Below are 12,894 nucleotides of genomic sequence, written 5' to 3'. Positions count from 1 at the left end.
GCTGGGGCTCTAAATAGAAAACAAACATGTGCAAACTTTATTTCCCATTAACTCATGCATGTAATTTCCAAACTGAACAAGCTGAAGGGCTGACTGCAGCCGCTTCAGACATGCTAAGCTGATGGAGCAGGAGTCAGAGGCATTTTCCTCTCCCTATTTGCTAGCTTAAAACATACGAGCAAGATCTCTTCTAGGTACAATTTGCTGTAAGATGTACTGAAATGTGGTCCCAAAGTCATGCCAGAAAACTCTTAGTTCTCTCTGGAAATTTAATTTCTATATTCGTACATATTACAGAACGTCAGAGTGAGGGATCTTCAGATAGAAGGAGCACATTTACCCGATGCTCTGTTAGAGGCTGTGTTAATGTATGTGCCTAGCTATGCCCATCGCATCCCACAGCAAAGTGGCCCAAGGATGATTTTACTTCACCTTCCACAGCACTGGGTGCTTTCAGCTGCAGCTGGGCATGCGGTCTTGCTTATAAAACCATATACTACAGTAGCTATCTTGTAGCAGAGCCTCCACTTGGATTAAAAGGATTAGTGGCTGCAAGATATAAGGAGTACTAGGGTGGAATTTCAAAAGATTGCCAGAAGTTTGGCTCCAAAGCAGTCTTTTGGATAACAGCTTTCAGCTAATGCTCATCCTTCCTCCTCCCACCATCCTAAGCTCACGTAGACTTTTCCTTCCTTTCAGTTAATATGTTTCTGCTAATGTCCCTCCTCTTCCTATTAAATACTATTATCTGTATTTTAATAGTAGATGTTGAGAGGATCTGGGTTTATGGTGTTTTGATATTTGGGGCCATTTTTTCTTTCAATGCTTCCATTATTTTAATCGATTTTGAAGTGGGTTTTTGTGTGTGTATAATAGTGGGTGTTAAAAGCGAGACTCTTAAAATTCCTTTTTTGCATGAGAGTTGGAGTCATATAATAGCCAGATAATTACAGTGACCTGTATCATTTGGGGGGCTCGAGGCATCCTGTTGGATAGCTGAAGGCATTATCATCAGTGCATTCTGGAAAAATTGAGATTACAGGATTAGCTATGGAGAATTAGGCAATTGGTTCATCAAGTCCATTACCTACTTCCTGCTGGACCAGATCAGACCACTGATTCACCTTCTTTTGGCACTGCCCGACTTGTGATGCTGCAGGGGGAACTGAGGTGCCCTGACAGCTGAATATGCAGTACTCTTTACAGGAGGAAGGGTTTCTTTTCAGGTCTTACATGATTACACGTACAAACCAAGCAAGCCAGCAGGCCCTAGGGGTATGATGTGCTTTTCAAGGAAAGATGGAACTGACCTGCCCACATAAACAACACCACAACAATGATGAGAATTTCCCCCGCTCGCAGCTGTTGGTTTTTCTTCGCCATCTCCTTCATTGTCACCTCATCTGCACAAGGGGAAAGAGAGATCGTGAAACCTAACCGCATGGCTCAGGCTGCCCTAGACACCAGTTTAACAGTGCTCTTGACTCCAATCATCAGTGCGTTGGGGTCAAAGCTAGCAGGGAGAGAGTCCTCGCCCGTCACTCACGCCAGCAGCACGAGCTGCGCTTTGAACTGGCAGAGCATCAGCTGCTCTGCAGCAACTGCCCCTGACAACCTGCAGGAGACGGGGCGAGGAAGGAGCAGGGAGACGGGATCAACAGGCAGTTACTGCAGAGGAGCTGCCACGGAGTAAGTCCACATGTTTTCTGGCCCTGTGGCAACTCGCTCTGCTCTGTCTCTGGTCTCTGTTAGTGCTGTCTGCGCCTGCCACAAAGCCTCGCATGCTTCAGCAGTTCCTCTCCCAGCTCAGGAGTGTGGAGCCTGGCATGATATTTTTCAGTGGAGCCATGGGATTCGGAAATGAGTAGAACCTTTTTGCAGGGCGTAATGCGCCTCCTTGGCTTCAAAGCACTAAGAAGATTACAGTTCAGGCCTCCAGGGAGGGAAGCAGTGCTCCTCTTAGTGCTTTCAGATGAACAGCAATTCAGTATTTACAGACACCAAATCATTTTAGCAGAAAGAGTCAAGAACTCACAACATCCTAGGAACCGCGGCCAAAAGCCCTGCAACAGGCTGGGTCCTCAGTAGGCAGGCAGTAACCCTTTATATCCCAGACCCCTATACTCCATAGCCCTGTTTGTAGCAGAGATTCATGCTGACAGAAAACCTTCAACAATCTGGTTTGGCTTAAGAGGAACAAGTGAAGGAGCTGCCAGTGAGGAAGTGCCTGATTTCCTGCATGCAGATATTTGAAACCCAACTGGATGTGATCCTGGACAACCTGCTCTAGATGACCCTGCTTGAGCAGGGGTTTGGACTGGGTGATCTCAAGAGGTCCCTTCCAACCTCAACTTTCTGTGATTCTGTGATTTGGCAGAAGTATTTGAAATGTAAGAAAAGTGGCAGCATCTGGGTGTATTTCCCCCTGCTGTCCTGGAATCCAAGCACAGGAGGCTCAGCGAATCCCCCCGAGTGCCCTGTGAGCACAGTAGTGTTGTGCCCAGTGCCATCCAGGAGTCTATTTCCATACGAGTTCACAGACTGCTCAGGAATTTCCCCTGCCATTCTCCACTTGCAAGGATGCCGGACACACTGCTCCCAGGCTGCAAGCCTTCTCCTCCTCACTTTGCCTGTTAAACCTCATCTGAAACAGGAGAAATGAACAGCCAGCCTTCGGCAGCATCTCCCCGTCACTTTGTTCACCCGTCAGCCTTGTCTGCTCAGGGCATCCCGCTTGTCCACGTGGGGCTGTGAGAGGGCACTCACCCCTGCGTGCATTTAACCCAGCTATTCTCATTGCACAGGATACTGCTTTCCTCTCTGCAGAGCCCTACACTGCCTGGGCGTCCCAGGGGCCACACAGGAACTCACCCACACTTGCCTTTATTTTTAGAGGCTAGTTTCTCAGCTTCCCTGGGGGTCTTGAAGAGGACTGGCTCACTGGCAGGGCTCTGGCCTTGAATGCTGATGGACTGGACATGCACAATGTACTCAGTGTCCTCCTCTAGGTCCCAGAGGGCACAGGAGCGGGTGGTGGTGTTCACCTCCTGGATGAAGCGCAGCATCCGCACGTCCTTCTTCTGGAAGCCGAGAGAGGAGAGCACAGAGTGGTGGAGAGGCCTCCGGTGTGCACTGCTGTCATCTAAGACCACTGCTTCCTGCCCTGTCCACCACGGACATGGAGACCGTCGGACCCTTTCCTCTCTGCAGCTACCAATACATGAAGAGCTGCTGCAAAGAGGATGGGAAGCCAAGTCCCCTCCCAGACCACGAGGGACAGGACCAGAAGGAATGGGCTTAAACTGCAGCAAGAGAATTTGGGAACTGAGGGGACCTGGGGTGAAGATGAACATGACTGAAACTGGGTAACTGTAGGCACCATACCTGTTGGGAAATTGCAAATCCAATGACAACTTCATCTTCCAGAACATCCCAAGTCACAACGGCTGAGTTGGCTTTCAGGTGTTTGACTGTGACATTTACTGGAGCCGACGGGCTGTCTGCAAGGAGGGAGAGCAGAGCCTTTACAGAGGCAAAGTCACAGCCGCAGGCAGGAGAGAGAGCAAGGGCGAGGAGGGGAGCGGGAAAGGACCTTGCTCAAGGTCCCTGTATGTGGTTCTGGGTATGGGACGTGGACATTGCAGGTTCTCCATGTCTCAATTACCAGTGAGGTTCTAGGAGATCTCTGCTGAGACTATGAGTTGTGTTAGACCTGTGTGAAATATCTGACCCTTAGGAACAGTTTCTTTTGACAACATAGCGGACCACTGAGTAGCTCATTCATCACATCCTTCCCAGCCACATACCACATTTTCTCTGTTGTTTCCCGTTACGGTCTGACAGTGACAGCTGGGAGGAAATGCAAACTCTGCCTTGGAAGTATGAAAACTGAACGCTTTGATGAGCACTCTGGAGGTTTGAAATTCAGGAGTAGTAAATGGGAGTGTTTCTTTTGCTTTTCCCTGTTAGTTTGACAGAACATTTTTAATACACATTTTGCGGCCGATGGGCTGTCTCTCAGATGGTCGGAGGAGATCCAGCAACCATCCGCTTACAGCTAACAGGACAGGACGTGCTGCAATGGCACCGATGGACCGTTGTAATGTGAAAAGGGCAGGCCGAGAAAGCAGTACCCCGAGGCTCCGTGTGTATTCCCAACTCCAGAGCACAGCTGAGTTTCCCACTGCAGGGTGGATCTGCGGAGCTGCCAGCCTTGCTGGGCTCCTGCGCACCCTCACCGGGAGCCTCTTCCCAAGGGAGCTGCATGGTGCAAAGCCCTTCTTGGCATCTCATGGGGAAGGTTTTACCTCGTAGGCTTGGCACAGTCCTTCCAGTGCTCTGTGCAGCAGGTTGGACTCCTGTTCCCTCTCCTCTGGTCAAATTTAATTCACAATCTCCAGCTTGTGCCCTGAACCCAAAGGCAGTAAATGCTAACGAGACTGCCAGGACTCTGACTACCCCCAGGAGGTCAGTAGGGTGAGGAGGAGTAATTTTTTTTGACTCTCATCAAAGAATAATTCTTTTATTGCTTTGTAACCATTGCACAACGCTGCCCTTCTGGGGCTGGGGCTGAGGTCAACAGTAAAAGAAGAATGCATGTGTGCACGTCTCCAGTAACACTTGTTGGATTTATAGTCAGTCGCAGCCGCCTGAATGTGGCCGAAAATATTCTAGCTGTAGTGTCAGAGTCTCCTAACAACTGACTTCACTCCTGGTGAATGTTCCCCAGGGAACAGAGGAAATAACGGGAGCACAAAATTCCCCAGCTGAAGGTCAGTGCTGTTCTACACTTAGCAAAACAATGACCTTATTCCTTTCTCACCTCCTCAACAACGCCCAGAGTCCTGCCTTCACAGCTCCCCTTTCTAGCAGATGGGAGACCCACACCCACCAGTGAGACCCTTAGGAACAGCATGACTGGACAAGCTGCTTGGACCTGGACTGATTCTAGCGAGTCCTTCAGTGAGCTGAAAGGCGCATGGCTAAGTTCACGTGGATTTGGGACTTCAGAAGGAGGAGCAGCAAGCTATTGTGACCTCCAGGATTTCATAGGGGAAGGTGTCCTTCCTCTCCGGAGTAGACGATCAAGTCCGTATTGACCCAGAGCGTTCTCATCCCTCAGGGGCTGGCCTTCATGAAATGCAACAGTGGTCTCCAGCCAGTTCTTGAAGAACGGAAACATTTATCAACCTCACCCTCCACTGCGGCAGCAGGGCCAAGGACATGCTGAGCAGGGCAGGCGGATCGTCCCCCTCAGCCTGAACACCAGTCCCTTCTGGACTCGGCTCCCTGCTTGTGACACAAGGAAGGGACGTGGGTCTGCAGCTCCTCACCTTCCCCCGTGACTGAACCCGTGTGCCAACAAGAGTAGGGTCTAATTTTAGGAAGGGGCAGTCAGCAGATGGGAATGCGTACAGGGAAGGTCTGTGAGTCATGCCTGATGAATTTGCTAGAACATACGGAGGACATGACAGAGTTGAGAGATGGGAGACAAAACAGTCTCCAGCTGCAGCCAGGCACTTCGCCCTTCTCAAAGTACAGCTGTACAGTTAAATCCCGGCATGGTTGTCTTTCCTGGATATTTTTAGGAGCTAAATTTTTTTTTAGGAGCTACCACTGATTTGCCCGGCTTAGGTTGAGGAGGCCTTTGAAAAGAGATGAATTAACCCCACAGGAATGGAGAACAGAGCATCAGGGAAAAAGCTTCAGGCTGGGAAAAGGGAACGTACAGCACACCCCGCTTGGTGCTCGGGTCCCCTTTGAAATTTGTGACCTTGAGGGAGGCACAGCATAAAAAGTTTCCTGATGACATAAAATGTGGGGGAGTCAGGAAGACCTAGCAGAGCTGGAGAAGCGCAAACAACCTCTCTGGGAATTGGGGAGAGAGGGCAGAGGGCTGCGAGGCAGAAGGGAAGCACTCAGCAAAGCTGCAACCCGGTGCTCAGAGCCGGCAAAGCAGGACACTGAATGTAGGCAGGGAGAAATCAGCCGGGGCGGATGGTCAAGAGCAGTCTAGAAAAACCCTTTCGTAGTAATACCTGAGAGAGAGATGGGGTGGTTGAAGTCAGCAGATAATATGGTGAAATCTAGGACAGCAGATCTAAGCGTGCCTTTCCTTTCACTACCACAGATTAGGAGTAGCTACACATAAATCAGTGGTGTCAAACCAGTATAAAAGCAGTATGAAAAGAGAATTAAGCACAGTGTTTGGCAGAAATACAAAGCCAGGAAAATTAGTTTCCTGCTCCCAGAGCTGAATGAATAATTTTGAACCAAAATTTTAATCCATGAGGATGCTTTTCTCCCCACTCCCAGGAGATACATGATGAGATCACGACTTTCTAAAATCTAATCACTGCTCCAAGCTATTCCACACTGCTTTTGGCTCCCTGGGCCAGTTGCGGCTCTATGTAGTGCCAGCCTGGCTGAAGTCAGGTGGAGAAGATGTAATTTGTGTTTCCCAGCTGGCTGTAGGGGGTCGGCATCTCTAGCAGAGCCTTGAGGTGCCAAATCCAAATGTTTGGTTCCTTCTAGAGTCATATGCAACTCCTGGAAACTTTCCTTCTGTGCCTGTGGTGGCCAGGGAAGCCACTGGTGTTCCGGGAGCAGGCACAGAGGGTGGGATGGCACCAGGGGCAGATCTTTCCCTGCTGCAGGGTGAGATAGCAAGGAACATGCTGTGCATCAAACCCTTCTCATGCATGTTTACTCCAGAGACGCTGAGGACAGCACATCCCCTGTCTGGTCTGTAAGGGATCCATATGGTACGAGATTTCTGGTTTAGCAGTTTAGCTTCTTCCCAGCGTAGAGGCTGCGATGCCTGCTGGAGCGAATCACACATTGCAAACTGGCAGAGGATCTGTTTGGCCAAATTTGAATCAGAGCTGTGTGCTCTGATGACAAGATGCTCTCATTCTCATGTCAGCAGAAATTGCAGCCCCCTCTTTAAGGAGAAGCCCTGATTAATTAAGATGAAATCATAATTTTTAAAAGTGAATGGCTGCTTCGAAACTTATCATGCTTAAACCATGTTTTGTTTCCTTCCCACAGGGACTCTTCATCAGGTGAGTCGCAGTTCTACATCCCCCAGGGCTGTGTGTCCCAGCCCTACCTCACTCCTACCCACCTTGGGCCCTTTTGGCAAGAGCAGGTCAGAACCGCCTCCACACAGCAAGGAGGCATGAGCGATGAAGATTACCCTTAATCCCCTCTTAATGCTGAGAACTCCTTCTAGCCTCTCATTAAACGCTTTGCTGATTATTAATGGACTTTTATTTGAGAGAGAGAAAAAAAAAACCAAACCCACACTTTACTGCTTTGGGCTGATTCCTCCCGATCTTTTCATTGCTGACACAGCAGCTGCTGGCACAGGGCAGAGGAAACCACCTGCCTGCCCCTTATGTTGTTGTCCCCATCAGAGCTGTCGCGTGGATGGGATGGGGAGGGAAAATGAGAGGGAAGAAGGTTTGTCTCCATCCCACTGCTGCTATCACCTGCGAAAGGGGGAGCTGCTGATTGAGGGTTGTGGGGTGACCAAAGGGGGTGTCCAAGGTACCGGGGTGTCTTGCCTGGCTCCTCTAGGATCAGGGCAGTACCTGAACCACAAAGATATCACTGGGAGAAGCTCAGAGCTCCTGGCTCCTCTGCCATGGTCTCTCTCCTTACTGTTGTGTCTCTCTTTTGAAGCCACTCTCAGTCTCCAGCTTCTGCCACAAGCTCTTACGGTGGGGCTGGGGGTGAGAGCCGGCTTGCTGCCTTTAGCTATGTGAGCTGCTGGAAGAATCGTTGCTTAGAGTGAAAGGATGAATCTGTCGAAATATCACACCCTTGGAGGTCACCTCTGCCAGCTGAGTCCTGTGGTCAGGCTATAGGTTTGGAATGAGAGCCTGGTCCTGGATTTATCTCCCCAGCCAAGGGAGATAAAGGCCCCAAAACTGTGCCTTCTGAATTCAACTGTCCCGGAAAGTCCACCTGCTTGGAAGTGCCTGGAGTGAAGTACAGTTACTTCCTCCGTGGGCAAGACTATGCTGCAGTCACGGCATTTTCCAAGTCAGTTAGCTCCTCTCCCCCAAGCAGCTCCTTTCCTGCTGTGAAAGGCTCAGCTGCTTCTGAGCCCCCAGGACACGGGCCAGCAAGCAGAGTGCCTGCCGAGGCTCTGAAGCGGCTCGATCAGTGCTATCCACCTGCAAGCTGCGTGCCCTTTCCTGCGGGAAGCAGTGAATGTCAGCCTTAAATCCCAGTAGCTCTTTGTTCCTGCACCACAACCTTCCCTGCGGACGCAGGAGATGGAAGGACATGACCTGCAAGGGGAAGGAGCATCCCGTAAGGTCCCGTGTGATGTTCTCCGCGAAGCACTGCTGCACGGTCCCTGAGCGTGGGTACAAAAAGACCTTCTTTTGCTGCCTTTCTGAGCCTTTCTTTGCTCTCCCAGCATGGCTCCCTTCAGTGGATAGAATTGCTTGTCAGCTTTATGGGGTATGTGGGAAGGGCAGGCGTGCCGTTCAGCTTCCCCTGGTGTTTTAATGAAGGGAGCCTGCAGGGGAGTGGGAGGGAGCAGGGCCCACCGCTGCCATCCTGCTCGCTCCTGGCCACATGGGAAGCGGGGCTATTTGCTAAGCTCTGAGAATTTCAAAGAGCAGAAAGACCAACCGGTGGTTCTTCAGTCTGGGAAAGAGGCAATTATTTCCTGCTGACCGCCCACTCCCCTGTACACATGGGATATTAATAGGCCAACCCCCTCTCACCCCCCCCCCCCATCAGCCCTATCGCCGATTCCTCAGTGAGTGGGTACCCAAATATACGGGAGGAAATGCTGTCAAGGGGGATGGAGCCCTTTCGGGGAGCACGAAGATGCTCGCCGTGTCCAGCCCAGCTATCCGGAATTCCTTAGGTCAGGAGGGAGGGGGTTTTCTACTTTGGAGAATGTGCCACGCTGCCAAATGTCTGACTCTCTGAGTCCCAAAGCCGGGCAGGATTCGCTCGGGTCTCACCAACGCCAGGACTTGGGTTTTAACACTGCCAACCCAGAGCAGAGTTGTTGCCATGGCACATATTATCCAGGACCCGAATGTCCAGAGAGGACTGGGTACTGTGGTCTTTTCTGGCTCTTCTCAGCCCACGCCTATGTCATGTTAGAGAAATAAGAGAGAAATCTGTCAGAGGCAGAGAGGGGGATCAAGCCCTGGAGTTTCCCGGCCAGCCGCTGGATGCTGGTACCCAGACCTCTCCCGGGAATTTGCTGGCTGGTCCTGACCCACAAATGCATGCTTCGCTGCTCGAAACATTCCTGCTTTTAACTGAATTATACTGGAATCAGGCCTTAATTTGGCCTCTGAGTACTGTATAAACCAGGAGGGGGTTGTTTAACAATAAATGCCAAAAGGCTTAGGCCATATTCAGTACCAGGGCGCGGGTACCGCTCCTCGCAGGCTGCTTTTGGATCCTGCCATGGTGTGCGGGGTTAATGTGCGCGAGTGCGTCCTGCTCTGGGATGAATCTCTGTTTTCCACATGTATGTTCCCAGCGGGAGATGGCGTTTGGAAGAGGATGGCACAACCTTGGCTGCTTTGCACAACAACATCCCTGCTGAGAGGCTGACACTGAGGTTAGAAACCTCCATATTTCAATTAAATCTCTCCTACACTGAATGCAGAAATCAATAAAGTGCTTACGCCATCCGTCAGCTGGCCAGGAATCTCCATGGCCTCCGTGAGATGGGAAGGGGCCGGAGCGGGTCAGTTTGCCGTCTCCAAACAGCTGTCAGACCGAGCACTGCTTTCTCGTGCGTGCCAAGCCTTTTGCTCGCTTCTGGTTTTGATCCTGCCAGCCCGTGGGTGAGCTCGGTTTCCCCGGCTCAGAGGAGGAGGTGAGCGTGTCCGGCGAGACACAGGTCTGGAAACAGCGTCCACAGTCGGGTTGTCACCTTTGCTTTGCTCTCCTTCCCCCCTGCAGCCAGTGGGGCTGCCTGGGGAGGAGGTGAGGATGGAGACCCACCTCAGCGGAGGAAGAGGAGCTTGGTTTGCAGAGTGGCTCAGGGTGTGAGAACACGCTTTGAAGCTGACCGGCAACCTGAATCCAGCCGGCTGGTTTTGGGCCCCTTTTGGGGCTGTGGAGATGGAGGAACTGTTAGGGAAGTCCTTGAAGTAGAGGCCAGTCCAAGTCCTGTGGGGGCTGAGAGCTGGATGGGGCCTGGGGCTGTGCTGGAGGGTGAAGTTTTAACCTCCGCCTGAGCAGTGTGTTACCTTTCCCCTCCCTCTCACAGAAATAAACCTGACTCAAGTTGCTCTATGGGCAGGCACCTTGCGGGGATGCTGTTTGCCCTAGGAAGGCGCAGGGGCCATGGCCTCTTTTGGGGTCTTTCATCACTGTTACGCAGCATCGCCCTGCTGCCCTTACAGCCCTTACCAGCAGCCCTGTGCCACCCAGCCCGGCACAGCTCACCTCCCTCTTCATTACCTCTGCCTAACGAGGAGGGGGTTGCTGGCAGCTCGGACCATGCAGGCTGGGCAGGATGGGCCAGACCGCTTCCAGAGCAAGCGCTGCGGCAAAATTAAATTGTATTTCTGACTTGCCAACCACCCCGAATGTTTTCTCAGGGACCCTCTCGAGCAGGCAGTGGTAGGAATGAGTCGGAGGGCTCCACCCCCACAGCGCTGGTGGGATCCTGAGGGCTATCGGAGCATTACTGTGGAGGTTATTTCTCAGCTACCTTCTCCTCCCGGTCCTGCTTCCCCTTCTTGCTCACCTTGGCATCACCTTGTCCAAAAATGGTCCTGACTGGCCAAACCCCCCTTTCAGAGCAGAGTCCGTGCTTGGTGCCATTCATCCTTCAGCCCTCGCCGCTGCATTAGCAGGGGAATTTGCACCGCTCCTCTCAGGTCCTCTCCCAGGGACAGCAGCTTTAACCTTTCACAACAGGCATTATTTTGAACCCACATGCACGAGCTCTGGGTCCAAAGGGGAGGGACCGCTGAGCCTCCATTGCTGCCTGACCCTGCTGGGGTCGGTTTCCTTTCCCCGGGCTTCTCCGATGACTCTTGGCTTGCACAGTTTGGTGGCCTCATGGCCACATCATCAGGTAGATCTGGGGACACAGAGCTGGTGGTGATGCTGCCGCTACCCTCCGTGTGACCTTGGAAAAATCACTCGGGAAAATCACTCCATACCCTCATTCCTCTTTTCCCTCTCTGAAAACCAGGGACAGCACAAGTTCGCTGCCTCACTGGGGTGCGGGGAGAGCACATCACAACCCATGGCGAAGGAGACCACAGAGAGAGGAGGCAGAGGGGGTGCATGGCACCACACCAAGGTCACGCAGCTCCGTCAGAGCCCGGAGCCGAGTCTCCTGCCTCCCCACCGCACGCCGTAGCAGTGAGACGGGGCGGCTATCCCTAGTTACAGAGCTGCCTGGATCCTCACACGGCACGGACACCTTACGGCACAGAAACGCTGCCTGTAAGACAGGAGCAGAAGGCGGTTATGGGCAGGGACACAACTCCATGTTTACTCTCAGGCGCTGGCTGAGGTGATTCAAGGATAAGGAAGAGCAGGGGAAGTGGCCTAGTTTACAGAAAATTGGGAGGGCTGTTACAATTGCGGATGCCTCCATTGTGCTGCGGTGTTTTCCCCATCTCTCCCTCCTTTTGGGAATGTTTCATTAATCTCCCCGGGTCTGTCGGTTGTGAAACGGCAACTTCAGAAGTGCCGATGTCTGGCTGAGGATGCGTGTGTTGGAGCCAAAGGTGTTTGAGGGGTTGCTGCAGCCCCGGTGCAAGCAGGGCAGGGGCAAATGTGACTCCAGCAACTCCCGGGGCTGTCTTGGGCGCAGGAATTTCCACTCCCCGGACCTCTGCATCCCTACTAGTCACCCCCAGCCTCCTGGAATGCAAGATATTCTGGCAATCAGCGTTTTGCAAATCAAAGCAGCTGTTCCACCAACATCTTGCAGCCAGCGAGGGAGACAGCCCACGGAGCTGGGGAGGACGTCTGGCTCCAGCTGGGAAGAGCCCACCAGCACCCGCCGAGACGTGGCACCCGTGCGTGGGATGCTGGGGTGAAGGCTCAGCCCAGCCGGTGCAGGGGAGAAGAGAGGACCTGAGCACATCCTGGTCACTCTGAAATTTTGTGCAAGCTCATGGGGACCTTTGCCTTCCCGAAAGATCCCCCACTTCAGAGGACCCGCTTAGATCAAAGGGGCCTGGTTTGCATGGCCGGGAGGCGCTGTGCCCCCGGAGATGTGGTACCGCTGGGGCAGTGATGCTTCCGCAGGAGCTCACAGGGCTCCCGGCAGTGCCTGGCTGGGCCCCAGACAGCCTGGAGTGAGCAGGAGTGGGGATGGGGTTTGCCAAGGCTAACGCGCCGTGCCGTTGGCAGAGCAGACCTGGTTTTGCCTCCTCTGCTCTAGTTCAGCCCCGTGACATGGGCAGGAGGCTCAGGAGCAGGACAGCCTTTGCCTCCCCCGTGCCCGGCGCTGGGCAGGGGTCTCTGTTCGCTGCCCCCGAGCCCCTGTTTGCACACCACATTTCTACGAGCTGCCTTCTCCCCAGGGGATGGCTGTAAGCACCCACGCTGGGACACCGGTGGGGGCAAGAGCTCGGCGCTTCCCGACACCGGTGCCCCTGGTGCTGCGTGTCCGAAATCACCGGTCTCTTCCAAACCCAATTACCGACAAAGTCCCGGCCGGCCGTACCCCCAAACTCCATCCCCTCGGCGCAGCCCCGCCCGACCGCGCTCCACGCTTCTCCCACCCGTGATCACCGGGGGACCCCTCCCCTCCCCCGGGGGGCAGCCCCTCTCCGGGGCCCGGCGGCCCTTACCTGCCTCCACCGGGCGCAGACCGGCGTAGCTGAAGCAGAGGAGGAGCGCGGCGCCGGTACAACCGAGGAAGGGCTCCAT

The 12,894-nt window shown here is 53.1% G+C and overlaps 1 protein-coding gene across 1 annotated transcript in view; it reads right to left on the bottom strand.

The window, feature by feature from the left end:
• Positions 1 to 12,894, bottom strand: part of FNDC5 (fibronectin type III domain containing 5) — a gene marked incomplete at its 5' end in the record, with an annotated part of 16,233 nt that extends 3,339 nt beyond the window's left edge. Inside the window, 4 exons of the mRNA XM_082494339.1 lie at positions 1,311 to 1,403; positions 2,876 to 3,080; positions 3,385 to 3,500; positions 12,816 to 12,894. Of these exons, the coding sequence (XP_082350465.1) occupies positions 1,311 to 1,403; positions 2,876 to 3,080; positions 3,385 to 3,500; positions 12,816 to 12,894 (493 nt within the window). The remainder of the gene's footprint in view (positions 1 to 1,310; positions 1,404 to 2,875; positions 3,081 to 3,384; positions 3,501 to 12,815) is intronic.

This window comes from Vanellus vanellus (genome assembly GCF_965231255.1).
Source record: "Vanellus vanellus genome assembly, chromosome: 22".
NCBI classification, from domain to species: Eukaryota; Metazoa; Chordata; class Aves; order Charadriiformes; family Charadriidae; genus Vanellus; species Vanellus vanellus.
This window is presented reverse-complemented; position numbering and strand designations above follow the sequence as displayed.